General features: G+C 37.4%; 2 protein-coding genes across 6 annotated transcripts; both read right to left on the bottom strand.

Moving 5' to 3' along the window:
- Nucleotides 1-887: 887 nt before the first annotated feature.
- Nucleotides 888-8,757, bottom strand: mindy4 (MINDY lysine 48 deubiquitinase 4). Of its 3 annotated transcripts, none has more exons than XM_087782557.1 (18): nucleotides 8,480-8,757; nucleotides 7,832-7,951; nucleotides 7,578-7,753; nucleotides 7,169-7,403; nucleotides 6,879-7,105; nucleotides 6,739-6,797; nucleotides 6,363-6,472; nucleotides 6,158-6,274; nucleotides 6,013-6,098; nucleotides 5,803-5,904; nucleotides 5,658-5,721; nucleotides 5,466-5,531; nucleotides 5,333-5,400; nucleotides 5,195-5,258; nucleotides 4,114-4,275; nucleotides 2,359-2,539; nucleotides 2,169-2,241; nucleotides 888-2,101 (listed from the first exon to the last, which is right to left on the bottom strand). In XM_087782557.1, the coding sequence occupies exons 1-18, from the start codon at nucleotides 8,546-8,548 to the stop codon at nucleotides 2,053-2,055; spliced, it is 2,028 nt and encodes a 675-aa protein (XP_087638683.1). In that variant the 5' UTR covers nucleotides 8,549-8,757; the 3' UTR covers nucleotides 888-2,052. The 3 variants fall into 3 exon arrangements, with proteins under 3 accessions (XP_087638683.1, XP_087638684.1, XP_087638685.1); XM_087782558.1 differs by having other exon boundaries at nucleotides 8,489-8,757; XM_087782559.1 differs by lacking the exon at nucleotides 8,480-8,757 and adding an exon at nucleotides 8,131-8,172.
- A 328-nt stretch (nucleotides 8,758-9,085) lies between these two features.
- nexn (nexilin (F actin binding protein)) lies at nucleotides 9,086-27,251 on the bottom strand. Of its 3 annotated transcripts, none has more exons than XM_087783645.1 (14): nucleotides 27,116-27,251; nucleotides 22,762-23,125; nucleotides 21,139-21,336; nucleotides 19,937-20,021; nucleotides 19,713-19,861; nucleotides 16,802-17,002; nucleotides 16,546-16,719; nucleotides 15,907-16,095; nucleotides 14,274-14,465; nucleotides 13,367-13,564; nucleotides 11,767-11,988; nucleotides 11,522-11,710; nucleotides 9,945-10,308; nucleotides 9,086-9,810 (listed from the first exon to the last, which is right to left on the bottom strand). In XM_087783645.1, the coding sequence occupies exons 2-14, from the start codon at nucleotides 23,086-23,088 to the stop codon at nucleotides 9,797-9,799; spliced, it is 2,502 nt and encodes an 833-aa protein (XP_087639771.1). In that variant the 5' UTR covers nucleotides 23,089-23,125; nucleotides 27,116-27,251; the 3' UTR covers nucleotides 9,086-9,796. The 3 variants fall into 3 exon arrangements, with proteins under 3 accessions (XP_087639771.1, XP_087639772.1, XP_087639769.1); XM_087783646.1 differs by lacking the exon at nucleotides 9,086-9,810 and adding an exon at nucleotides 13,963-14,007 and having other exon boundaries at nucleotides 9,925-10,308; XM_087783643.1 differs by lacking the exon at nucleotides 9,086-9,810 and having other exon boundaries at nucleotides 9,925-10,308.
- Nucleotides 27,252-27,463: the final 212 nt, after the last annotated feature.

Genomic DNA, 27,463 nt, shown 5'->3' with positions numbered 1-27,463 from the left:
TTCGCCATGGCTGTGGCCTGGATGGCGGTTAAATGTGCTCCCATTGATTCACAACATGGCTCATGATTAATTCATGCTTTTGTCGAGGGGCACAAATCCCCACATGAGTCACCAATAATATACATTCAAAGAGAGAATGCGACACTGGGGAATTTTGACAGCTGAAAGACGACAGTGGCTGCGACACTTAAACCCTTAACACACAAAAAAGGAAATCAAGTCTTTTAAGAGTAAATGAACGTGTCATCTGACATGGCGTGACCCCTGACCTGCTAATCTTAAAACTTAAAAATCGACTTTAAAAGTGTACCGTAGTTGTCCGTGTGCCAGCAGAGTCTTTGATCGTAGGTGCTGGAGGTGTTGGCATCCGTCCTCCGACGCCCCCTCGCCCTGATCTCGCCATGGTGTCACCACATGGCTTCTCACTGCACAGTTCGCTTGTATCTCAAACGCAAAATATGGTTAATAAAAACCACCATCGGCGTCTTCCACATATCAAAGAAAAAACTTTATATACATTTAAAACTGAGCTGTTTCTTCAACCTTTTTACATCTGACTGTCTGGACGAGTTAAAAGAATGGCGGTAAATTGAGCAGGTAAAAACTCTTAATGGATAAAAGTGCGTCTGAGAGATCCACATCTTGTTGAAGGATTTAAAAAAAATGTTACAGGAGCTTCAACTGTCGGATTACTGGCTTCTGAAAACTTTTAAGATTCATCTGACACAGTTATATATTCATGACTAATACGTGAATTACCTACAGAGAGTTCACCGACCGTCTATGTATTTGGACTTGTGCAATGAGAAAACCCACTCGTCCAGGGTGTCCCCCTGGTCTTCTGCAACGCCATTAGATGAATACGTGGAAGATAATAAATGAACGAATCACTTAAATCATTTTAATGAACATGAAAAATATACAAAAAAAATGTGGCATATTCAATATATTTGGCCATCATTTCATAAATGCATGAAAACTCTTCAAGCAGTAGCACTTTTGTCCAAGTGATAAATGTTACAGTGAGGATGGATGATGTTTACCATATTTTCTTACTGTAAATCGCACTTAAAATCCTTAACTTTCTCTTAATCAACGAGTAATAATCTGTAAAGGACTACTACTACGAAGCTGCACCGGGTTTAACGTGCCTTATAATCTGTTGCACCTTATAGTCCATAAAATACGGTATTTAATAATGACAAGCACAGTCTTGAGACAGTACGACATAAGTGTATTATGGTGGCCCAGAAGTGCAAAGCAAATATGTGCAAAGTGAAACCAATTTACAATTTCTTGAACAGTTAAAAAAGGTTAATCAGTTTGTTAAGTTAGAAACAGTTTGTAAAGTTATTTCAGGAAAATTTTATTTTGTTTCAGGAAATTGTCATTTTGTTTCATAGTTTGTAAATCTGTTTAAGGAGTTTGTTATGTTGTTTCGGGAAATTGTAATTTTATTTCAGGAAGTTGTAATTTTATTTCAGGTTTTGTACATTTGTTTCAGAAAATTGTAATTTTATTTCCGGTTTTGTACATTTGTTTCAGGAAATTGTCATTTTATTTCAGGTTTTGTACATTTATTTCAGGAAATTGTAATTTTATTTCCGGTTTTGTACATTTGCTTCAGGAAATTGTCATTTTATTTCAGGTTTTGTACATTTGTTTCAGGAAATTGTAATTTTATTTCCGGTTTTGTACATTTGTTTCAGGAAATTGTAATTTTATTTCCGGTTTTGTACATTTGTTTCAGGAAATTGTCAATTTATTTCAGGAAGTTGTCATTTTATTTCAGGATTTATACATTTTTTTCAGGAAATTGTAAATTGTAAATTGTAAATTGCACTTCAGGGCCACCGTAGTGTATCCTTACGAAGGGTCATGTTTGTTTGAGTAAAATCACTATGAAGCCACTCAAACACGTTAAAAGTCAACGTAAAATTCAGAAAATACATGACGGGCAGGTGAGTTGTGAAGGTCACTCTGTGTGTGTCGTGTTTTAAATAAACTGAGCAGTTTAATGTAAGACGATAAACATCAACGTCCGATGACGCCTCAAAGTAGAGGCTCCGTGCCATTCCAGCTGACACTCGCGTCAGTCCACCTGAACACAAAGAAGAAACACATGTGGAATCATAAGAGAGAGAGAGAGAGAGACAGTCGTCAATCACCTTGTTCTGATACAAAGATCTAGAGGTGGAATCAGATCCTTGTCTTCATTTCCAGACTTCAATTTTCCTGGTGCTACAAATAAAAGTGTTTTATTAAGAAGCGATGGAAAGAATGACAGTAGATCATTAAATTGCACTACACAACTTTAAAAAATCAACACAACTTCAACGAGGTCTCGACAACACTCACCAACCGTAAGGCGGATCTCGTCCTCCTGATTGGCCAGACCATCATAATAGTACAGGTCGAACTCTGAGCCAGGGTCCTGATTGGTCAACAGCTCCCTCTGCAGGCTGAAAAGCACACTAAAGTGGCTCTCGCTGCACACCAGCCAAATGGGGTAAAGCGGGGTCTTCAGATAGTCTCCGACCTGAGGTGGAAGAGAGAAGATCGTGAAAGTCCCGCAGTGGACTGGAGGACATGAAGTCGTCGGTCATCAGAGAATGACTTCGGAGTTCAAGATAAATAAAACAAGAGGACGGTTCAGGGTATTCATGCGGTGAGACTAGTCATAAACAAAAGTATCAATGCCCCCTCAAGCCTCTGCCCACTCAGTGGAAACAAACCTCCCCCAGGAGACGGAGCCGTCACAGACGCTCAAGAGTAAGTGAAAACTCAGAGTCCCACAGAGAAGCGCACTGTGATGTATCTTTCTAAAAGTCGAAAAGACGCACCCGGAGGTCTGCGACAAACGTTACGTGACTTCAGACCGGCAGAGATCGTGCTCACCCGGGGGTTGAAGTGAAACAAACGGACTTAAGATTTGACGCGGATGGAAGTGAAGGCCATTTGAACAGGAAGTGTCACAGAAAGTCTCATCAGCCAATAGCAACTATTATCATAGAAATAATTATAAATTATATTAATCACCTTCATCACTCAATGTTGGTTTGTTTCTTTGTCATCAGCACAACTGAAAGAATATCGGACTTCTAGGATTTCTGATAATAATATTTTAGCGACACATGCAGCATGCCCACGAGGTTTTGAAGAGCATCTACCTCGACTTTAAAGGAAAACTAACCCCACTTTCCTGACACACTCTCATGTTTAAAATGTTTAAGTCTTCCTCTTCCGCTTTGTTTATACAACGAGTCACATGAGACAAACCTCCACGCTTGACCAATCAAAGCAAAGTGGGCGGGGTTATGGTAAACAAGATTTAATCTCCAGAAAGACTAAGTGTTTTCAGTGGGTGGGACTCAAGACCATTTTCTAATGTAAATATTTCAATGAAAACAGAGTCTGTACAAACAGATTTAACAATTTAAGACACACTTAAATCAACACATTAGTTGAACTTTGAGGACATTCTATTGAGCGAATCTATTTGTTTGTTAGAATAAAACATTATTAATTAAATATATATACTGTACACTTGGCAGAGGTATGCACCGTCTCTGTGCTTTTGTAGATATTCATTAGGTTTGACTTATTAACTTGTTATGCTTTATAACACTGTAATTACTGCATTACCCTTGAAATAATAACTTGATTCTTTAAAAACACACTTCAAACCTGTATATTTACTAAACGGGTCATAATTCTAACAGAAACCAAACAGACTGAGGAGATTAGATTAATCACAATCCTACACACCTTTTTTAAATTGTTATTCTCACGCAAAACGTCGGCCACTTCTGACATCATTCACTGATGCCTGAGAAGAACAATCGTGTCGCACCAAACACTTGCCTAATATTGCTCTGGAGTTTGTCTGTGCGACAGTAAGAGCAGCGTTTTGGGGAGGATATCTTTGACAAATGATGATGATGATAATGATCGGGAGTGACCGGCTGATCATGTTTCATCTGATGTCATGATGCTGCATAAGTGACCAGACGGACTCAAGATCCTTTCCTTTGTTTTGTTTTTTCCTTCTATGGCCGTTTTATCAGAGCAGACCAAAAAAAAGCTCCTTTGAAGTTTGAGGCGTTCGCTCACCTCACAGATGTTGTAATGCTCGAACAGAGAGAGCAGGCCGACGTCGCATCGAGCTTTCATTCCCGTGAGAAGAGTTGAGTTGCCGTCGCCAGAATCCAACTCCACGACATCGTCAAAGACGTTGGAGACGGCTCGACCGCACAGCAACAGGTTGACCAACTCCTAAGAGAACATATTTGTGTAGGTCAGAACAGACAATCTCTTTCTTTTTGTAATATTAAGATAAACCTAAGATTTGAGTAACAGCAGCACAGATCACACAATAACTTAAAGGATTGGTTCTCAAATGGGGCGCATATGGCAAAATAACTGATAATAAGAAATAATGAAACTTAATAAAATAATAAAATCTTTTTCCTTTGTGGTCAGACTCACACAACTGACTTATATCCAAATAACACTTAAACCTTAAGCTTTTTGTTCGACTTTCGATGTTAAAGGAATAAAGATAATCGTATCAGACGTTCATCATTTACACAGCTTTGATTATATTGTTTGGCTTTTACAGTGGAACTAAACAAACATCAATAAAATAAACGGTTCCCTAAGTTGGAAAAAAGGGTTTTTAAACCCCTCCATGTGTGAAACAGGAGCTCTTATGTCTCTAACACGCTATCAAATCATATTTGTTTTATCTTGATTGTCTCTCTAAACCCACTTCAATATGATTTATCCTCACATTTACTCTAAATATGACGCTTTCATTTGAACCCACTGGAGGACGATCACATTTTCTGTGACTGTGGAGAGAAAAAGTGGCCTTAGTACATAAAGAAAACCTCAGTGACAAAAGGAAAAAAAAAAAGATCTGATGTTGAGAACAAAGACAGTAATAGTGTCGTCATAACATTGTATCTGATGGTATAATATTTCATATATTGTATTAGAGAAGACATCATTGAAAATGAAGTCCTGACATGAAGATATTTCAATTGTAAGATCAAAATAACATTTCTAGTCAGACACTTTCTTTCTTATACTTTTTCTCTGACCTCCTAAAGGCCAGGTCAAAGGGTGACAATTAACCTGGGTGTAGATTAAGTAGATCTCCACCTTAAAAATAAACAACTTCGTGTCAAACCTGGGTGCAGTATCCATGCGCTCCGATAAGCGTGGAGGTCGACACGTCCATATCTTGTCTCACTCTGAGGAGAGAGCGATGCTTAAGATTCTTAATATTTGACTGATGGATCAAATGTTTGACATTAAACCCGCTTACTTTTCGGTCGACCGAGAGAGGAGCGCCGACACGGTCAACAGCAGGCAGCCGAACATCCCAGCAGCAAACTGCGGGCGACGATACGAACAGAGTGAGTCATTTGAAGCGACAATCAGAGCCGTGAATCCCTCACCTGGTCGACATTCCGCTCCAGTACCATCTGCAGGTCTTTTACATTGTCCACGGAAAGACACGTGATCTAAAGGACGACAGTGAGATTCTTACTCAAGAGCTGAGTCACCTTTACATAAGACTTCATTTCATTTATATTGCACAATGTATATTTTCAGCTGGATTTTTAACCAAGTTGAATACGTTTCTTTACCTTTTCAAGAACTCCATCAGACTTGTACTTCCCAACGGAGGTGAAAACATTTCTACCTGAATGTCTGCATGAGCATAAAAAAAGGTTTATTATCATTTTCATTACAATGTAAACATATTAAGTGTTTAACAGAGTTTGCTCCTACATTGCGACAACAGCGTGTTCCTCTTCCCCCGCCCGCCACAGGATTTCAGTAAGAGCCGAAACGAGACATTTTCTTCTGGTGGCGTTGGAAGGTTGCGACCACCTTAGATTGGAAAGTAGATTAATTTTAGATTGAGTTCATTACATCCATAAAAATGCCACAATAAGGCTTTTTACACAAACAGAAGAACTTTAGGGGATTAACACGTACTGACGGCCATCGGGGCCAATGTCCTCGAACAGCAGATGCTTGAGTATGTAGGCTTGAACGGCCGCCAGAACCCCACATGGACCGCCCTGAAGTAAGAAAGAGACGTTTTATTAAACACAAAATATGTGCCACTGACTATTCTGACCTTCTTTTGAACTATTCCGTATCTCAGATCACTTGTTTCAGAGAACGTAAAACTTTGATTCTTCCACTCGGCGCTGAAGCACTTGAGACAAGAACCTAGAAGAACCATTTTCAATTTCTGGAAAAAAAAAAAAAAGAGGGAAAGATGAGTGAAAACAGAGGGAGCCGCAGAGATCTCCTCTGACAATGAAGCGAACGTCTCTGACCGAGGCAGTGTCCTGGTCCATCAGATATTCTGCTTCACTCTGAGCTGCTGTGGTTTTATGAAAGGACAGAGTGGAGACTTCAGGCAGATACTCGTCATGATCGATGTCATCTGGAAATACAATCATGGGGAATAAAACAGGCTTTATGATTTTCTTCAATGTCTTGTTCATTTTAATGCATCAAGAGGTAAAACATTTTGCACAAAAATGTTAAGAATACAATATTTTTCACTGCAATAATTAGACATTGTAAAGACAAAAGGGCCTTTTATGCATTCCATATTTCTTTTCTATCTGTTGGTCACATGACTCACAGGTCACACCTTTTTTTCCCTAATCACTGCGTATGTACAGTAGAGAGTGTAACTCTACTTACCCAACACCATCTCAGTCACTTCCGTATAATCAACACTTGACTTAGTCGAGGCGTTCCCACTTAAAAGAAAAAAGATGATTTTAAAACCATTAAAATATATACAAATAAACAAATAAACCGATTGAGGGTAGCTTACTCACTTTTTTGTTTTACATTTGCCCTCTGGCACGATTCCAAAAGTGTTTTCCCTCAAGACACTCGCCGGTTCACTCCACAACTCCCTCGATTCAGTGAGTGCAGTTGTGACTCGTTCCATTCTTTTTCCTGAAACCGACAGTCCATCTTCTGACGCTCTTTCGTCTTCTTCGGGTCTAAGCAGCGGTTGAGGAGCATCTCTTCTTTGACTGGGCTTCCTTTGGTTTGAATCCTACAAGAAAGGGAATCGGGATTTCTATTGATGAACTTTAAATCGAATGGAATCATTTCCAACCTGGTGAGAGTTCAGGATCGGACCCGTCATCATTCCTCGTCTGATTCGATTAGCCCTGTTTCTAGGGTTTCTCTCAGGGACAGAGGCCTTTTTCTCAGGTTCCCTTGTGACATCATTCAGTTCATCTTTTCGGTTGTCAAGGTAATTTATGAAGATGTCGGTTTGGCAGGAAGGGTTTTCCGTAAATACAGATGAACTGGAAACATTTGATCGACTGAGTTCTTTTAATGTTGATCTGGGAAACAAAATAACAAAATAGAAGAAGTTTACATGATATAAACCTTTAAGGAGCAACAATAGAACAGAGATTGATCAACATTTATCGTAACTTTATGTAAAAAATACAGTGTTGATTTCTGTTTCTGGAAAACTGTCATTCAAAACAAAATACCGACAATAAATGAAGTACCTTGAAGTGTTGGTGTTTCCACTGCAGGCCGTCCTGAGACTTGACTCATTCACATCCATGAGAGGTTTCAAGTGTAAGGAATCGGTTTGATAATGTGTCGCTGTGTTGCTTTTCTGGCTCTCAATTTGATGCTTCACTATAATTTCCAACAATGTTTTTAAAGGAGCACTCTTGACCTGTGACACAGTTCACACAAGTAAGATATGTGAAACTTATTTGTTGAATGAAGAATATTCAATTTCACTCATAATTACCTTGTTTTGTCTGCACAGATCTTCTATGTGCAGGATTTCCCTCAAACTTGATCTGTTGTTGATACTGGAGTCTGTACGCGGGAACTCCTCGTCCATACAGGAAATAGTCCTTTTCAGACCCTGCGAATACAGCGAAAATGAATCATGGTTATCCTGTCGATACTAATGAGAAAATACATGTTTAAAAAGCAATGTTATTAAACTAACTTTATAAAGAAGTGGTCGATAAGTACTTAATAGCTATCATTCAAAGTCATAAAACATATGAAAGATCAAATTAACTTGTTATGATTTTTTACTTTTGTTTACTGTAATATATCTACTGCTCAGCTCAGATGTCGGTAGTTTCCTTGTTTGTACTTGGATCCTAATGGGTACTTTGACACATGAGAATGAATAAAACAGTAATGGTTTATATACAACCCACTAGACTCTGGTTATAAACATTAGATACTTTAATAGGGTAGCAGATGTACGGAGCCCCAGAGGTGACATAATAAAGGCAAAACTGTGACATAAACAATAACATTTAAGCATCAATCGACGAATAACTGACACTACGGTGTAATTGTTTTTTCAGTGTACTTGCACTACCAGTTATATTGCACCACCACAAGTTAAATCACGTACATTAACATCTGAGTTCACCTTATTTACCTTTCGGCTCAAATATTCTCGCACAAGAGACGCAGTCACTTCTGCAACAGATGCGGCCATTGTTGTTGTTGTGATGCTGTTCAGTCGCTTCGGCGTTTTCCATTCGTTTCACAGGAAAAAACTCTTAACTCTCAGACATTGTGCTGCAGTTTAACCTTGGCTCTCTTCTTAACATTATCGCTTTATCATTATTTATCAAAAAAACGGACTCTGAGGTGATTATCTGACCTTTTGCTATTTGGATGCTAACTTAACCGCATAGCAGCTAAAGTTAGCACACAAAGCTAGTTGTTGTTGCCATGGTGATTCCTTTGATTTCCGGTGAAGTCGGAAGTGTCCCCGGTAAGTTTCAATCACAAAACACTAAACGCTTTTTTTAATAAGCTCTTTCGATTCAAAACTTTACTGAAGTTTGAACATAAATATTTTAATGTTTAATTTTAAATTATTTGGTCCGCGATTTGTTAAACAAAAAAAAAAAACACCAACACATTTTTAAATCTTTTTATTAAAACATTTTATTTATATGACAAATATTCCACACCTATCACTGTTTAATCATCAAACCATAAAGCAATCACTTTAAAACTCAACTGGCAGACATTTGTATCAAGAGCGATCATCATTCAAAAATGCTGTGAGAACAAATCTTTTTTTTTTTTTCAAAAGATGCTATAATGTGAGCAGACTTGTCATCATAACGATTAGATTTACCTGTTTTTGTCGCATGAATTCTCACAAGACACAAAGACGTATCGATAAAATTTAGAGAAAAATGCATGTCATTTATTTCTTCGTAATTGTTGTGAGTTGCGAGATGATTGAACTCAAACGGTTCCTTGTATGTGGATGAGTGTTTGAACACTACCATGTGCTGCTTCAAAACCAAATGAAAGCAACATAGGTTTAACTATAAATATTACAAGTTTAAGCATAGATATGTTTCATAAAATCATATATTATTTTCAATTCTTACTTCCAGAATAAAGTGTTTTTGAGATATTTTATTGCACTTCTTTGATGAATATACTTTATTTTGCATCGTACCTTTTCACATATTTTTTTGGTTTGTCTTCCAGACGTTATATATTCCCTTGTTTTAGTTAAAACACGTTGATCTTTGGCACATGGGAGCAAAGCTTTACAATCGGGCATCAAGTAAACAACAATTGCTTTGTCGCGTCACTCTCTCAGGAATGACCAGCAGATCTTCTTCCCTCTGCCTTGAGACCATGAAGGGCAAAGTTTTTTGTGTGTTTTTTTTTGGCGTTTTTTAAAAAATGAGTCAGAGGAAATTGGACGAAGTCTTCAGTAGTCATAGGCTGTAAGAGAGAAAACATGAAAAGTTATCCATATACGTCCAGTTTTTTTCAATGGAGAAGAAAAAGGAGCATGCGATCCTGTTCCGTGGAGAAGACTCATGCAGACTCATGCGGTCACACCAAGGTGGTCTTACTTTCCACTGTGAGGATGCAGGTGCTCGCTGCTGTTCCACGACTGTTCACAGCCTTGCACATGTACTCGCCCTCGTCCTCCGGGAAGGTCTCAGGCAGGTAGAGGCAGTAGGTCTCCCCCCTCTCTATGTACTGATAGTCCTCACAGTCTTGGAGCATCTCTCCCTCGAACCACCAGGTGACCTCTGGCTTCGGCTCGCCGGTGATCTTGACCGTGAACCGAACCGGCTCGGAATCCACGACGGACTGATTTTTCAGAGGCTTTTTGAACAACGGGGCTCCTGATCTGGCGTGATCGTCCTCATCTTCGTAGGCTGCCGATCCATTGATGATGCTTCCGTCCTCCTCAACATCATCGTCCTTCTTCTGCAAACAGAGTCAAAAACTGTCTTTCTGTGCCTTCAAATAGAAACTTTATTATTATTTATTTTTTTATTAGACCCTGCCAAAGTGAGGCCTGGGGGCAACACAAGGCCATTATTATTAGACAAAAAAACTGATCATGTAGAAGGTTCTTGACAAATTACATATTTTCTATTATTTCTTTCTTTCTTTTTCCTTCTATCAATGGCTGTTAGGACTTCATTTCCCTTTTTTTTAAATGATTTTCCTCTGTTTTTGGGGGGAATATAACAATTTACAATAGGTTCATATTAAGGACATAAGTAAAAGTTATTGAGAATATGTATAGAAAATGTGTTGTTTTTATTTGAGATTAAACTTTAACTGCAAATTCTATGATGGATTTACATGGAAAACGTTTTATGTTGATAAATTTAGCAAGAAAAGTGTAGATTTATATTGACATGTAGTGAGGTCAGAGCAAAACAAAACAAAAAATCATGTAGAAAGTTCTCGACAACCTATTTCTCATGTTTGTTATTCAATGCATTTTTTTTCTTCTATCTATGACTGTTGCGACTGTTAATTTTCCTTCTTTAATTTTCTTTATTTGTTTTTTTAGGGGGTAGTATAACTTGTACCATGGACATGAATGCATCATAACAAAATTGAAAATTTGTTTTTGAAATTAATTTTATATCTATAGCTTTTATATGATGTATGCATCACTCATATACTGTATATATAAATATATTTAATAATATACAATGAGAAATAATATAACAAAATAAATACCTAAAATATTTGTCATTTTGCTACTTTTGAATGCTCCTCCCCAGATGCAACACTAATGGACTCAGTGACTCATTCATTCTTCATGCTATTAGACGTTGTTTTAAATTTTGTTATTTTCTTGTTTAAATGAAACTTGCTTTACCAAACAATCTCAAGAGGGATTAAGAAAGTCATTCTATCTATCTATAACAGAATCAGAATTTTGGAAACAACTGCTTAAAGAATGAGAACAAAAACATGGTTAAATTGTTCTTTCACTTAAAAAGAAATATAAAAGCAACATTTATATAAATAAATGGAAGAATAAAACTGCACCTAGAATATCTATATTGTAAGGCTGAGACTTGGAGAGAATAGACTTTCATCAAGGAAGACTGTAAGTATATTTCAGCACCGGTTCTGTTATGTTACCAGTAATCGTACCCATCTTCAGGAGTCTTACTTTTTGAAGCGCAGCATCAATCTCTTGCTGCTCAAACTGCATCCTCTGCAGCTTCTGCTCTTCTATTCTCCTCCGTTCCTCGTCCTCTCTGGCTTTGGCCATTTGTTCAAACCGGGCTTTCATATCCACTTTCTGTTTGAAGGGAGACTCCTCCGGTCTCGATGCAGCCGTCTCCCCTTCTTCGTCCTCCTGAAACAACGATCCAGATGTAAGAAAGTCAAACACATTAACACCGACGTCCTTACGTCCTGGAGCCGCTCGGCTTCTCGCTCCTTGATTTCATCATCGACGGCTTTTCTTCTGGCTCTCTCCATGTCGATCTTCTTCTGGATTTCTTCGTCAGTCAGCTGCTTGATCTTCTCAAACTTTGACTTGAGGTTTTTAGCCTGGATGGAGCCCGTCCTCTTCAGCTTGGTCAACTCTTCGTACTCTTTGCTCACGACGTCCGAGCTTTCGTTGATTTCATCCTGCGTGACACATCACAGAGTGGTTTTGAGTTTACGTATCGAACCGTTCTTAACCATTTTGCATTGCATTAATGTTGAAGTTCAGCCATCATTCATACATACCATTGAGCCGACTTATAATGGTTAATTTATGCATTATTAGTTATTCCTACACACCGGCCTTCAAGGCGATGCGGATAAAAAGGCTTATATGGCCTTCATTTCCCACTTTTCATTGAATTCTTCATTCTTTTTAGTTATTTCAGTTGGTTTACAGGCTTAAAGCAAGAGAAATTTTTAGTCCGGACATTGTTCGCCTTTCAAAACAAATCAGATTTCAGAATTACAATACAAAAAAATTAAACAAATAATTGAATCTTATAAACAGTGTATTTTAGTAGTAAGGGCCCTAAAGTACAAATAACATCTCAAAACAATAAAAAAAAAACAAGTCCCTCAACCTAAGAAAAGTTAACCAACAGTACGAGTTACCATCTATATATAAATCTTTTAAGGGCACCTTAGCTTGATGAGTCTTCTCAGGCTCAGAATGACAACCATGAAGGGCTCTCTGTCTCTGTAGTCGTCTGATATCAACTCCCTTATTATTTACGCTCACTTCGACACCGGACATTAAACGATAACAACTACATGGATCGTCTCAGAGAAGCAACATTATGAGGGTTTTATTTGTTGGCAAGATTTCTGAGTTTTGACCAAACGTGAAACCAACGAAGACAGAGGAGAGTTGGTGAATTTTAGCGCATAGAGATCAAGTATTCGAGGTCATTTGCTAATGTTCATTTGATTGGAAAGTCCTGAGCTAAAGTTTGTTCATAATATATACTTTAACACATATAATAATAAGATTGTATCACTATTGGTGGTTTGTATGAGAAAGAAATGAGAGATTAGAGATGTCTTCATGCCCGGAACCGATCTCTGATCGACCTTGAGGAGAACAACTCATCCGAGCTTGTTTTTGGTAGAAAACTTTGGAGTAAGATAATTAAACAGCAACATAGATATAACAGCGAACTAACAGCTCTGTTCTTTAGAAATGATTCAGACAGACATGTATATATATATATATATATATATATATAAAATGTAAACTGATCTACTTTCTCACTTGTATAAGTAAAATGTTTGATTTAATCCAGATTTTATTTCTACTCTTTGTTTAGAGGCTTTAAATCAGATTCCTAAACTAAAAACGTTAAACTTACATGACCTCTGGAATTAGTTTCCGAGTCGTTTAAAAACTTGCTAACTATATATTATTGGCTGTTTCCTATAATCATCATCATAATATACGTATATCTAAACACACAAAACATGCTTATATAAGAATATTTCGGTCATTGTTTCACTCCTATTATAAAAGTCTGTGGCTGACCTCGCCCATCTCTTGTCTGAGTTGTTCAAACTCCTGCTTCTCCAGCTCCATTTTCTTCTTCCGCTCCTCCGACTTGCGCCTCCTTTCAGCCTCTTCTTTTTCCTTCAGCAGCTCTTCGAAGTTGATCTCCAGCTTCCTGGGGTGCAGAGCTTCCTGCGACTCGGTCTTGACCAGCGAACCGTCGTCGTCATCGTCCACCTACAGGCGACACAGATCATTCAATGTATTTGTCTTTGTTTACAGGATGATCAGTCGAGTGTTTGGATTATTGATTCAAGGTAAATGCATGAGTGAGTGCAAGACATGTTGTAGAAGTCTTGGTTTTGAACTAAGAATGAAAACATTTCCCAGACACTTTGAGTCCCAAACTAGTTAACATGTGCCGAACCGGGGTAGGTTTCATTGTAGTTAAAACCATTTTGTTTGGTTAAAGATTTCTACACTGACATGTTATTTTCAATACTTTAATAAACATTTTTTATTGGTCACAGCAGTCGAGAGCAGCATGCACTTCAAGCCACACCATCAATTCTAGTAGCATGAGAATTAATATGTTTTTATCCTGAACCAGTTGAACACTTGAAGAATGTCCTTACTGTTTCATCTCCATGTGCTGAATATTCTCGATCCTCACGAGCGCTCTTGAAGAAACGATTTAGAAGAAGGAACGGTGGGGCCGGTCGGCCATTTTAGATTTTTAGAACGACATTTATTACATGAATAAAAGAGAGATTTTCAATCCAATTGCTATGAGAGAGAGACCTTATAATGAATCATGGTTAGAATAATAATACACAGTTTAAACTGCCTGACCTCTGACCTACCAGCCAAGATATCAGTGGTGAAACGGCAGCATGTTAGTGTTCAGCCAAACATACAGTTGCGTCACAGTGATGGATCTACTCACCATGTTCTTGCGCGCCTCAGCAAAGAGCTTCTTCTCCTCCTCCAGCCTCTTCTTGGCCTCCTCCTCGGCCTTCCTCTGCTCCTCCTCTCGTCTCTGCCGCTCCAGATCCTCGAAACTGGCGCAGATCTTCCCGGGTTTGCTGCCCTCGAGGTTGACTAAGGCCATGAGGACCTCGTCGTCCTCGTCCACGAGCTAGAACCGGAACAGAGTCCGGGTCAGATTGAGAACACGATGACCTTGAGAAACATTTGATATCAACCTAAAACATATATTATAACCATATTTAAATGGGATTTTAAGGCTATAAAATAAAGATGTTCCGTAATTTCATTGTGTAAAATCTATGGGCTGCTGATAAAAACTACAGTAGCCCCTCGGGCCAAAAAACGGACCCTCTCTTTGTCACAGGGACTTCATGTTGTGGTTAAGGATTAAAGATCATCGCATCAAATATTACCATTTATATAGTTTTGAAATGTACAATCAAGATGGAACATCTTTATAAAATAAAATAACACACAAAACTCACATTTACTAGTTAACCAGTAAAATATATATATATATATATATATATATATATATATATATATATATATATATATATATATATATATATATATATATATATATATACAGTATATACAGTTCAGTTTGACACCCTCAATATAAGGTAGAGATAGAAGAAATAGAAACTAACAGTTAAGAGTTTATTCATGTTATTGTTGTTATTTTTTAATTAAAACACATCATAATTATTTTAATAACTGCAAATTACCCAAAGTATACATTGGAAATCAGGCCCTTGGCATAAGTATGTCCTCTCTCTGTGCTTTTGTAGTTCATAGCTGTTTATTTGTTGTTTTTTTTCTCCTGCATATTCTCTGCTTTTGTCATTTTCGAAATCTTTTGTTAAATTTATTTTCTATATGAGTTTAGACAAAGCAAGAAGAAATATTTGCTGCTCCATGCACATAAACACTTTGGACCTCTCTCTTTGCGCTTGATGGAGTCTACTGACTCCTTTAAGAAACATCTTAAGACGTTTCTATATGTTCAGGCTTTTCCTTGATTTTCTGGAACTCCTGTTTTGTTATCAGTTTTATCTTGACCTTTAAAGTATATACTTTATTGAATATTGTTTTGATTGTTTAAGCGCTTTGTGACCCTGGTCTGGAAAAGCGCTGTACAAATAAAAATTACTTACTTACTGTACCTCTTCTGTGTTTTTTAAAGAACATTCATTCATGAGATATGGATCGGCTAACAAAATTGACGACCCATTCAAGGCTTAGAATAAAACCATGCTTCACTATGCTTTGATGTCTCTTTTGGAGGGACGGGAATATCAAGGCTGCTCTGGTCAAATGTCAAACCCTCATTGAGCTTCAAATTAATCAGATTACAGCAAATTTGTTCCCCGGTCTGGCCATTATTGTCACGAGTCGAATGTCTACTCCAGACTTATCTCTAAAAAAATGTAGTCATTCTGAACATATACTCACAACAATTACCAATTAATGAAGAAGAAATCATATTATTTATCATTCATTATTATTGAAAAATAAAGATTAATCTGATTAATCTGTTAACAAAATCCCAACGAACGAGAAAAAAACAGCCGCGTCATAATCACCATGCTTTTCCTGGCTTCGGCAAACGCTCTTCTCTCCTCCTCCATTCGTCGTTGCGCCTCCGCCTCTGCTTTCTTTCGTACATCCTCCACTCTTTGTTTCTCAAGCTCTTCGAAACTCAACCTGAGTTTTCCAGGTCTGACCTCCTCTTTGTTGTCCGGGGATGGCTGCCCGTTTTCTTCATCTTCTTCCTGAAGCAAGACAAGTCGCTTGTTCAATAACTTATTTTTCTCCTCCTTCTTCCAAGTTTCTAAATGTAATAATGATAGTTAAATGATTAATATGTGATTTAAAGAAGTTATAATTAAATAGAATTATCAAAACAAAAGCCTGAACTTATACACACAAACTAGATTTTCTATCGGAAAAAACAATTCCGATATCATCAATAAAGTTCTACCTAACCTAACTTAACCCAATGTCTTAAACTGATTTTAAACTGATTTTAAACTGATTTTAAACTGATTTTAAACTGATTTTAGATTTCTAGAGGCCACTAGACGGCGCTCTGCCGGATAAATAAACAATTAGCCTTAAAACCTTCAAATCGGTCTTAACAGAGAGCGCCACCTAGTGAGCTCTGAAAACGAACCACCCTTCACCAGTCATCAGGCGTCATCCAACAGTTTTCAAAGCCTCACATTTCCCATCCTGGCCTCCTCAAACGCTTTCTTCTCCTCTTCAAGGCGACGTTTGGCCTCCTCCTCCGCATGCTTCTTCCTCTGCTCCTGTCTTTCTTTCTCCAGCTCTTCAAAGGTCATCTTCAGCTTCCCAGGAGTGACCTGGGCCTTCTCCTGATGCTTCTCCTCGTCGTCCTACGAGCAAAGAAAACAGGGATGTTGACCCTCCATGTGACCTAAGAAATCTAACCATAACATTAAAAGCGTTCGTTTCTACCTCCAGAGCGACAGAGCGACGCTTGGCTTCCCTGAAGGAGCGCCTGTTTTCGTCGTATCTCTTCTTCTTCTCCTCCTCCGCCACCTTCTGCAACTCCTCCTCTCTACTCTTCTCCATGTTTTCAAAGTTCATCTTGATTCTTCCAGGTTGTCGGGACTGTCTGGACGGAACCACTCGAACGAGAACGGTCTCGTCCCCCTCCTGAGAAGAACAACTCCAGTCACATGGTCCTTCATCCATTTTTAAACCGTTGAGTCAAAATATTAAGTTCTCTTTGAACCCTTCTGTCTAATCATATAGAAAGAAACTGCTACGATTAAAGAATAATTTTAAATTATTGATGTCCACTGTGTTACTAAACTAACAAAATCAAATCCTCATAAAAATGATTTGATCTTTTGAGGTTTCGAGTACATTTGGACAAAATACATTAGCATTATTGTGTGCTAATGCTAGTTAGCATGTTAGCTTGTGTCCCCACTATGTAAGTAAGTAAGTAAGTAAGTAATATTTATTTATATAGCGCTTTTCCAGACCAGGGTCACAAAGCGCTTAGACAATCAAAACAATACTCAAAAAAGTATATACTTTAAAGATCAAGATAACACTGAGAACAACACAGGAGTTCGAGAAATTCAAGGAAAAGCCTGAACAAATAGAAACGTCTTAAGGTGTTTCTTAAAGGAGTATGTAAAATAATGATCAACGCAAACAAGAGAAAAACATCCTGAAATTCATTGGAACCTTTTTAAATATCCAAACAAAAGGACATAATGTGGTAATATGATATCACACCTCAAAATAGTTGTGTTTTGATTAATCTTTACAGACAATTTATCATCAAATGAAATTAAAATAGAGATCCATACATATAGAGTTACCCAGACATGACATGGTAAAAAAAATAATGATAATGTTTGTAGCCATTAAATACTTTCACTGGAAACTACAACCAAAGTTGCTTCTGTATAAATATTCATATTTCCAACAAAATACAATGTAATACCTCTTTTCTAGTCTAACAAATGGTAGTAATATTAAGGTAATACTAAACTAATGATAAACTTTCTGGTGTCAATAATGTGAGAATATAAATAATGTCTAAACAAAAAGGGAAAAAACAAGAGTTAGCCTATTTTTTAATGTTTAGTTGCTCCTCAAAACAACGTATCTTATCGAGACTAATACCTGAATATTTAATTCTCTGCATCAGAATAGAATTTAAAAAATAATGTAAAAATAAAAATAACTAGACTGGTCTCAAACCAAGAACTTTGAGATAAAGTGATGTATACTGTAGCCATGAGCTATACCAGCTGTTGATGTGAACAAGGTAAAGTAATCAATTCTAAATTCAAGTCAATTCAGTTGATGAATATTCATGCTTGGATGTCAAATGAGTAGTTTGAGGTAAATATTTAGGTCAAACACTAGGAGCTAAACAGATAAATGTGAGGTCACCGCGGGTGTCATTTCGAGATAGCCGGGTCTAATTCAGGAGTACTTGACTGATTTAGCCACCGGGAGGTGCGAGGAACAGTTGCCAGTCATTTGCTGTCTACAGTTGAAACCTCTTTAGTCGAGGTGTGTTCTGCACACACACACACACACACACACACACACAGGAGTCACAACATTTCACACACACCACAGACGGTGATTTTTTTTGTTATTGAGTGAATTCAAATTTGTGCATATTTTATTCTAAAATATTGAATTATCTTAAAGGAAAAGTCACTCATAGGACTCAGGAAAATGTATCTATGTTTATTAAACATATGTCACAGTGAAATAAAAGTTATTAATTAATTATAATGAGAATTAATCCATGGGTGAATTAAAAGTATCCGCTTGTTGTGTGTGTGTTTTTATTTTAGTTAAATCTTGTGAAGTTAATTTTATTTCAAGTTAAAATCTTAAGAATGATTCAGCTTTTGCTTAAACATTGGTAAACAATATATTAAATTAAACCGTTCAATGGTTTTATTTCATCTGCAAATCTTGTGTGATGAATTCTTAAATAATTTAGCAAACATAACATTTAGGAAAACCCCCTTTTTGTTGATATAAACATAAACACAAACTAAAAATTCTGCTTCAAGTAATCGCTAACTCATTTTAAATTACAGTTATCAAAGTTGACTTATTAAAGGTAAGGTAGGATATCATTTTATTCTTTAATACATCCCTTTCACAACAAGCATTAAAGCTATATTATAAGCTATATTAAAAATAACTTTTTAATATAATTAAAAAATCCATTTGTTATTTATCATGGGTGTTTTTTATTATAGTTTTCAACTTAAACGTTTATATATTTAAAAAAACAAATGGTTATGAAAGGACAGTCCATGAAATGACTGACAAAATGAATGTATGTAAACAAAGTATATTGTTAGCATCAGCAGCAGCTATCTTGATGGAATGTTGAACAGGTGGTTGACTTATTAAGGACAGTAAAAACAGTTGACCTTCTCTTTGGATAAAAAACAATTACTAGGAGTTACAGACGTGCTGCAAATAAACTATAATAAATCTGACGACAGGTTAAGTTTAAAATATACCAGGTCAAAAAACACTTATAAATAACGTAGTTAAAGTGTAATAAAGTCAATCTAATTAAATAACAGTGACGGTGACTCTCTTGTCATGTGCTCTAGACGTTTATCAAAAATATATTCACGATCCAATCATTTCAAAAACCAGACTTTCTCATCTGGAATGATTTATATTGTCTTTGAGTCTCTGTCAACTGTTAAGACCCCGACAAATCCTAAAATAGCCGGTGAAGCAGCAGCTGAGGATTACCTGAGTAACCGCAGATACAACTAAGCCAGTGACATCACCAAACTCTCGAGACATGCTGACCCACTTAAGACCTTGACGGGGACTAGAATCCAGGATCACTCACCTCCACCGCTCTCTTGGCCATTTCGATCTTTATCTTGTCCTTCTCCAGTTTGTCCTGGGCCTCCCTCCTCTTCCTCTCTCCTTCCATCCTCTTCCTCTCCACCTCTTGTCTTTGCTTTTCCATCTCTGCAAACTTCCCTTTTACGCTACCTGTCGACAACCGTCAGCTTCAGCTCGGGTATCCTCTCACCCTCAGTTCTTCAGGTCTTTATAGAAATATCTTACCTGTGATTTTGGGGACGTAGGATTTTTCAACCTTCGCTGGTTTCACTTCCTCTTCCTCATCACTGGAGGCCAGAAGTTCTTTTATCTGTGGAGGTGGAGACAGGTGTGAGGTGCTGCTGGATCATCTCGTCTGCTCAGGAGCCATGCTGGTCCGAGCATCATGAGGCCATAATCCCTGCTAATAGCCAGGTCATGTGACTTTAGGGGAAGCTTCTGATTGGGCTACCGTTCTCGTGGTTGGGCAGAAGAGAAGCAGCCAAAAGTGGTTTTGAAAGTTTGTTGCTTTAATGAGAAAATAAAAAATACAAATGGCATAGTTTATGCTCATACAAGCTAAATTAAGTAGCATATATTTCTTAAATTATTTCAAAAATTATGATGTGGCTGCAGATTACTCCTTAAAATAGTTATTAACTACCTATATTGTCTTTAATTGTAAATTATTTTCACATCAATTTCATAATGTGTTTTCATGCTAGATTTTACAAATAATGTCAATTAATGTTAAACCCAACTTTCCTGACTCACTAACAGTCTTCCTCTCCAAGATGCAGTAACTCCCTCATCATGACCTTGTTTTGAACTTATTACTTTATAAAGTTCTACCCCGTCTGAAATCTGTGCGAACGAGAGGTTACGAGAGCGTAGTGCATTATGACGTATTAATGGCTTCACTCCTCCTCCAACCAGCTGCTATCACGCCCGCTTTGTTTATACAACGAGTCCCTTGGAGGTGGAGACTTCTGGGATTGATGGCGCGAGATGACAAACCGTGATGTTTGACCAATCACAGCAGAGTGGGAGTGGTTATGGTAAACAAGATTTAATATCCAGTGGTTTGAGTGGGCGGGGCTTAAGATCATTTTCTAATGTAAATATTTCAATAAAAAGAGATTTTTGTACAAACAGACACATACTGATGATACAATAGAGTCAAACAACACAACAACACACACTTAAATCATCAAATTAGTTGAACTTTTTAAAATTAAAAACATTATGATATTAATAGTTGTTCAAGATAGAAGTGTGTAAAATAAACTCCAGGTGTAATACTTAAAGAAACGTGAGTCTCAAACTCTAAAAAGCTAACTCTACTGTGTCGAGCGAGTGAAATCATGAAGTGTATAATTCTCACACAATCCTGGCGTCCATCATGCTTCATCAAGCCATGCAGGTTAGTGTCGACGTCTGTCAGTGACCTGCTGCTTCCTCCGACTCCACTCCCTCTCCTTGATGAACTGTTCCTTCCTCTTCGCCTGCTCGTCCTGGTTCCTCTTCCTGCTGCGCTCCTCCCTGGCCTTCTGCATGGCCTCGAACTTACCCGTGACCTCTCCCTTCTCCCCGGTCGCCTTGGGCACGTAGCTCCTGGCCACGGGCTTCCGGGCCCTCAGTAGTTTCTGGGGTTGAACAAGTGAACCATCGTAACGTTGTTATTTTGTGTTACCTTGTTTCATTCTTTGATTCTGTACTTGCACAATACAAACAAAATCCCATTTTGTGTTTACAACACTGGCAATAAAAGTTTCTGATTCTGTTGAATTTTCCTATTATTGACTAATATCTCGCCCATGTATGAGAACGAATTCTGGGTAAAAACATCACGTTAGCAGCAGACCTTCTCAGTGATGAAATAAACGATGCAGTTTATTCCTGTTTTTCTATAGATGTCATATCAGTGAAAAAAATAAATATTAATTTGACTGTTCTGAGTTCCTTGTTTCAAATGTTTAATAATAAATGGAAGGATTTCTCTCCTCTGGTCCGGAAGTGTGTTCAGGAACCATCAGTAGATTCTGATCCACAGACCTCAGAGCCCGAGCTGGGGTGTAAGGCTGTATCAGATCACTGATGGAAGGAAACCTTCGTAATGTTGTTATTTTAAATTAAAAGGTGACGCTAATATGGATTAAAAAAAAATCTTATTAAGTCATAATAAAATGTGGTTGTTCTTTGTTTAATGTGAATATTATATATGTCTGTATTCATATTAAATCATTTAATATGTGTTCTTTCTTTAGGATCTTTATTTCTTTTTTATTATTATTTATTATACATTTCAAATCACAGGTATTTTGTTTTCTTCATGACCTTGCATTTTTTTTTCCATTAACTTTGCTTAGATTTTACTATATGTGTTATGTCTATTCATTTAGCACCTTTGTCTACGTTTTTATGGAATATATCTATTTTATTTGCCCATTAGGGGTCACCAAGCCCGGGACACGATCTAGGGCAGGTTTCATGCAAGCGAATCAAAAACAGTTAAAATAATCTTCCTGCCACAAAAATGCCAAACAAATTGTATTTATAAATGTTTTCAGAATTATTTATTTGCACAATCTCTTAAAATAGGATTGGCTTCTAATGTTATCTGCAGTGTAGATATTGATAGAAACGATCAGTGATCAAATTAGCGTGGGCTTAAAAAATATTTTGAAATATTTAATAATAATTGGAACATTTGATGAATTAAATCCAGAAATCTTCGTAATCAGCTGGTTTAATTGACACCAAGCTCAACCAATTAATTCTTCTAGTCTTCTTTTATTTTAATGGGCGGGCCTTAGACCAGGAAAGCAGCCTATTGGTTAATTTCCTAATTACTAGAGTTGTCGTCCAATCAGCTGAAGCTTCACTAAAATCATTTTCCATGACTGTGTACTGTCAATAAAGTTGAGATGTACTTATATTTGCTATTCTTTTTTTCTAAGGGATCAACATAGTTCTACTTATATACACTTTGAGTTGCCTAAAAGCTTGAAAAGTGCAACTTAAATACATTTTCATACATTTCATTTTGTGATTTTACAACCAAGACTCACTTCTCTTCGAAGTATCACTTCCGAAGTATTCTGGTCGCCAGCCTCTTCTTCTTCCTCCTCTTCCGTTTTCTTGACATCCCCGTTTAAAGTTTCCGATTCCTCGTTTCCATCATCTTTTTCTTTTGGCTTCACTCCGTTCATCTGCTTCTCCCCGGCGGGCTCGTCATCGTCCCCCTCCTTCTTGTCCGTGACGTCTTCCTGTTCCTCGCCGCCGTGCGTCACGTCTTCTTCCTGCTCGTCCACCTCACTGGTGTTCTGCTCATCGTTCGTGACGTCATCCATGTCGTCTCCGACGACTGCAGCCGCGACCTGCGCCACCTCGGTCATGTTCGTACCACGATGACAAGTTGACAGACGGATGGAACTGTAGAAAAAACAGAGAGAGAAGACGTCACATATCATGACGTATGTACCGGTGACATCAATTTTAGGTTAGAAGAAAACTGGTGACGTCGTTTGTGTCCCAACAAGCTCGACACAATTGAGGATTGATTCAATTTGATGTGCTTTTCCTTTGTATTTTTCAAACATATGACCAGGATCTCGACAAATGGTATGATAGGTATGGTTGTGGTTGTTCAATAGTCTGTATTTAAAATGTTTGACACAAGGACCGTGGGCCAAATCTGGCCTACCAAATTATATTAAGTGGCCAAGAAGAGAAAACCATCAGGGTTTAAAAGATTATTTCATGATTTAAGTCTTGGTAAATGACGACACCAACCACCCAGAAAATTACGTTAAATTAGCCTCTGAAGAGTGATACTGCAAGTTCGAGCTGTAGCGATACACTAATCTCATGATTCGATATATTTAGCCAACGATACGATACAATATATTTCGATACACTTTATTTTTCAGAAAGATTTTAGGGGACACTGAATGGTAATGACATCTTGTGATGGTGCTGGTTGTATAGCATCCTCTCGTGCCCAGTCATAAACAACATTTCGTTGTTCTTTTAGCTGCAGAGGTAATTACTGATGCCACCTAGTGGCCAGAAGTTTAATTGCAACATGGAAATGAACAAACGCTGTGAATATTTGCATGTTGTAAACCAATTGTAAATAAATTAAAAACTCTAAATATTTAATTAAACACACTTAAAAAATATATATATAACCATAAAAAGCTATTGTAAATATAAAAATATATATAAATGATCCAGCGTTGATAAATATTGATACAGTAACGTGATATATATCGGTGTATACATTTTTAGTCTCAAACCCCTACTGTAAGTGTAGGAAATCTGTTTTAAATCAAGTCATTTTTAGCTCGTCTGTAGGGCATTGTCAAGTTTAAATGCCGAAAATAGACTCAGACCCGTGTGGTGTACATGCCAGGGAACATATCTGTGACTCAGGAGATCACATTACTACAGATTTAGGTTAACTCATAAAAGTGTTACACCTCAATCACAATGGTCTTTTTTTTGGGAGTCTTGCATGTTTGAGTGTTTACCTTTTAATGGTCCAAAAGAAGTTTGCATTTTGTCATGTTTCACCAAGTATTTTTAAGAAGGAAGAAAAAGAAAAGACTAGTACTTCCCTAAATTACTTTACAAAGACACAGTGGTATTCACTTAACATACTGTCACTAGTTTTATTGACTTGAAATCTAACGGTGGAGAAAAACAATTTGGCCGCCCAACACCTGTCACGCAGTCAAGGTGTTTGGTCAGTGATTTGTGTAAGAATCCAGAGCAGGTTTCTTCAAACAGTAGACCCTTGACCGGGGTCCGGACCATGGCCGGGTCTCAACCAAACCAACAGCCGATTACTGTCCAATAAAGATAAAGAATGTACAATAGATCGTTCATTATTCCCGTAGATAGCCTTGTTATTGTAAATCATTGTGATCACGTGACAATAATAAACCAATCAAAGTGTTTATGGGAAGAGATTTGTTGGGTTGATATTTCGACGTGGCCATTTCAAAATTTCACTTCATTAAATATATATTTTAAATGTAATGGACCAAAGTGTCCCTTTTCATTTCACTGACTTTAAAAAATAAAAACGTAACCTTTATTGTTAAAAACTTTAGAAATGATACCTGAAAGTATGGTCTTAAAAAAAACAACATTAAGAAGCAGATCCGAAATAAGAATGGATCCTTCAACCGGACATATCCACTAAAGTTGAACAGAGTTTCCGTTTCTGTGATTTGGGAACATTTATGTAATATTGTCCTTAAGTATAGCTACTCTTGCAAAACGCTAGTACTGCTTTTCGTGCTAGAAATATCCGGTGTATTACTCAGATCGGCTACAAAGAGCATTGAAGTTCAGACATTTGCCGTGAAAAAAACCTTTTGCGACCAGATCCCTCAGAATTTTACTTAAATCCCCCGACACAGTATATAGTGATCATCATGGGTTGAGGATTTGTATTGCTAACGCCATGTCCTCATTTCAGAGGCTACATTGATGACTCTGTCCTGCCTCAAGATGGACGACTCTGACCATTATGTACAGTTCCGATGAAGAGTTTCTGTCTCTTCATTCACTGTTTGATTGACGCTCCCTTGTCACCTAATGTGGCCCCTAGAAGGTCAGTCCAGGTACTTGTTGAGATCCAAACAGTTGTATTCCCTCTGACTTTCATCTTCAAACCCCTGCGCCCCGGTATGTTCAGCGATGGAAGCTAGCCTCAGCTCTATTTTTAACTCGGGGGACATGTGATCACGAGTTATGTTCGGAGGACTGATAGTCGACTGGACGGGGCTCAAGTTGGCACCTACATGTCGCCCCACAGACCCTTGAACAAAATGGCAGACTAAGATCCCGACAACTGGGGGAACGAGGCGTGTTTGGAGCGTTTAGTCACCGACGCTGAAGCTTATCAGCGACTAGAAATACCTCGGCGGTCGTGGTACGACGATAACATGGAGACAAAGAGACAAACAATGTCGACGTATGAATCACGGTCAAGTGTCTGACCTGGATATTATTGGAAGGAAACAATGGAGACATCAAGAGCCAACAGCTGCTGCACACACTAATAAAGCATTTAGAAATAACTGTATAAAAGTATTTTTCAAAGTAATTCAGGTAACGATTGATGTGGAAGGCATACTAGACTTTCAACTCCACATCACCTTGTATTAAACGGGTACCAAATTAAAAGTAAACTAAATAATAAATAATAATACTAATAACTAATAAATTGTTTCTAAATCTAAATATCATGGTTACATTTTAAGGGTGTAATTTTTTGTTGGGGGGGTTTAATTATCATTCGTAAAGAATGTTTATAATTGATTGAATTCAATGGTAACAAAGACACTTCCACTCCACAAATCCAGGAGGCAGTATTTAGGAACCAATACACATGTATTACACAGGAGTATGGGATATATTTATAAATATATAAGGTATTGTATTTGAATAAATGATCTATTTTTTTTCTTAATAAAGTTTTACCCAAAAGGATAACCATTTTGTTGTTTCTATAGAAATATATATATTGGGAGGTACATGGTATTGTTCTTATCATCACTGTTGTTTTGTTACCTTCCTATGGAATATGTTTATACCTCAGATTTAAGAGTTCAAAAACTGGCTAAGAGAAAACCACAAGCAATTTCGGACAATTTAGAACAATTACAAACCATTTTTTTTATTTTTTACTTAATTCTTGTTATTTGATTTAAAGGTTTTTGTTGGTTGACATTAACTTGTCATTGTATTGTACTATTTTAACTGGAAGCTTTTATTTTTCATTTAAATTTCATTCAAAAGACTTAATAAGTGGCTTCAACATATTTAACTTGTAGATTATGCTTTCACCATAAGTGTCATGGTAATAACTTTATATATAGAATATGACTACACTACTCTAAATGACTTTAAAAACATGTTTACTATTATATATTATTTTCCTTTTCTGATTGTACCATTTGTTCCTCATCCTATAGATTCCAATAAACAATTTTATTATATATTTTCTATATTTCAGTGACATATCTTACAGTTTTTCTTTTAGTACAATTGTCATTTTATCTTTTACATTTGCCAGCCAAATACAAACATTTCAGAGCAACAAAATGAACAATAATACCGTAATTATAGTATACTTGACAGAAAGACTCGAATATTAATCATAAAACAAAGGAATGACTAGAATGATGATTGATTTATTGACAGGGTCGGCGTGGATTAGGCCCCTTAAATAACGGGCCTTGTTTACTTCATTTTAATGGAATTTTTTTAATCTAAAATGTATTTTTGTTACTGTTAAACTCTTTAACGTCTTCTCTTCATGCTGCAACTTGTGACTTACTCCAGGTTCACAGCCCTCGATGTACATCTAAATCAAACATGGATTTAAACCTTCAAAGGTGAGTTTACCTGCTCCACGTGGTCGTGCTCCACCTGTTCACCTGCGGATAAAAGAGTAAAAATCCTCAAACCGTGAGCAGACTGGCAGAGTCCGGGCCGACTGTGGCTGCTGGTTACGTGCAGTTTCTATAAAAGTACCGTTACTTTCGAGCGGATGCCGCGCGTTCAGCTGTTCGGCATTTTGAGCGCACGCGCGCGCACGACGTTCGCAGCTGCGAAAATAGACGCGGGGACGAGCCCGGCGCGTCACCTGCTCCTAACAATATGACACAGCTGTGTATTAACATGTCATTTCATGCGAGATATGCAAGAGAATAATGTAATACAAATATGATAATACGTGTTGAAGCAGATTAA

Source organism: Callionymus lyra, chromosome 2 (assembly GCF_982586985.1).
Source record: "Callionymus lyra chromosome 2, fCalLyr1.hap1.1, whole genome shotgun sequence".
Classification (NCBI taxonomy): domain Eukaryota; kingdom Metazoa; phylum Chordata; class Actinopteri; order Syngnathiformes; family Callionymidae; genus Callionymus; species Callionymus lyra.
The sequence above is the reverse complement of the archived record's forward strand: the minus strand, read 5'-3'. Positions and strand labels throughout refer to the sequence as shown.

What these genes read in the sequence shown, in the direction of transcription:
- nexn (XM_087783646.1), bottom strand. Translation starts at nt 23,088, where the DNA reads ATGACCGAGGTGGCGCAGGTCGCGGCTGCAGTCGTCGGAGACGACATG. An exon ending in AAGTGATACTTCGAAGAGAA is followed by an intron (nt 21,337 to 22,761) that starts GTGAGTCTTGGT and finishes GTTCAACCCCAG; the next exon opens with AAACTACTGAGGGCCCGGAA. An exon ending in TGGCCAAGAGAGCGGTGGAG is followed by an intron (nt 17,003 to 19,712) that starts GTGAGTGATCCT and finishes TGTTCTTCTCAG; the next exon opens with GAGGGGGACGAGACCGTTCT.
- mindy4 (XM_087782557.1), bottom strand. Translation starts at nt 8,548, where the DNA reads ATGGCCGCATCTGTTGCAGAAGTGACTGCGTCTCTTGTGCGAGAATAT. An exon ending in TGAGCCGAAAGGTAAATAAG is followed by an intron (nt 7,952 to 8,479) that starts GTGAACTCAGAT and finishes CTGTATTCGCAG; the next exon opens with GGTCTGAAAAGGACTATTTC. An exon ending in ATCTGTGCAGACAAAACAAG is followed by an intron (nt 7,754 to 7,831) that starts GTAATTATGAGT and finishes ACTGTGTCACAG; the next exon opens with GTCAAGAGTGCTCCTTTAAA.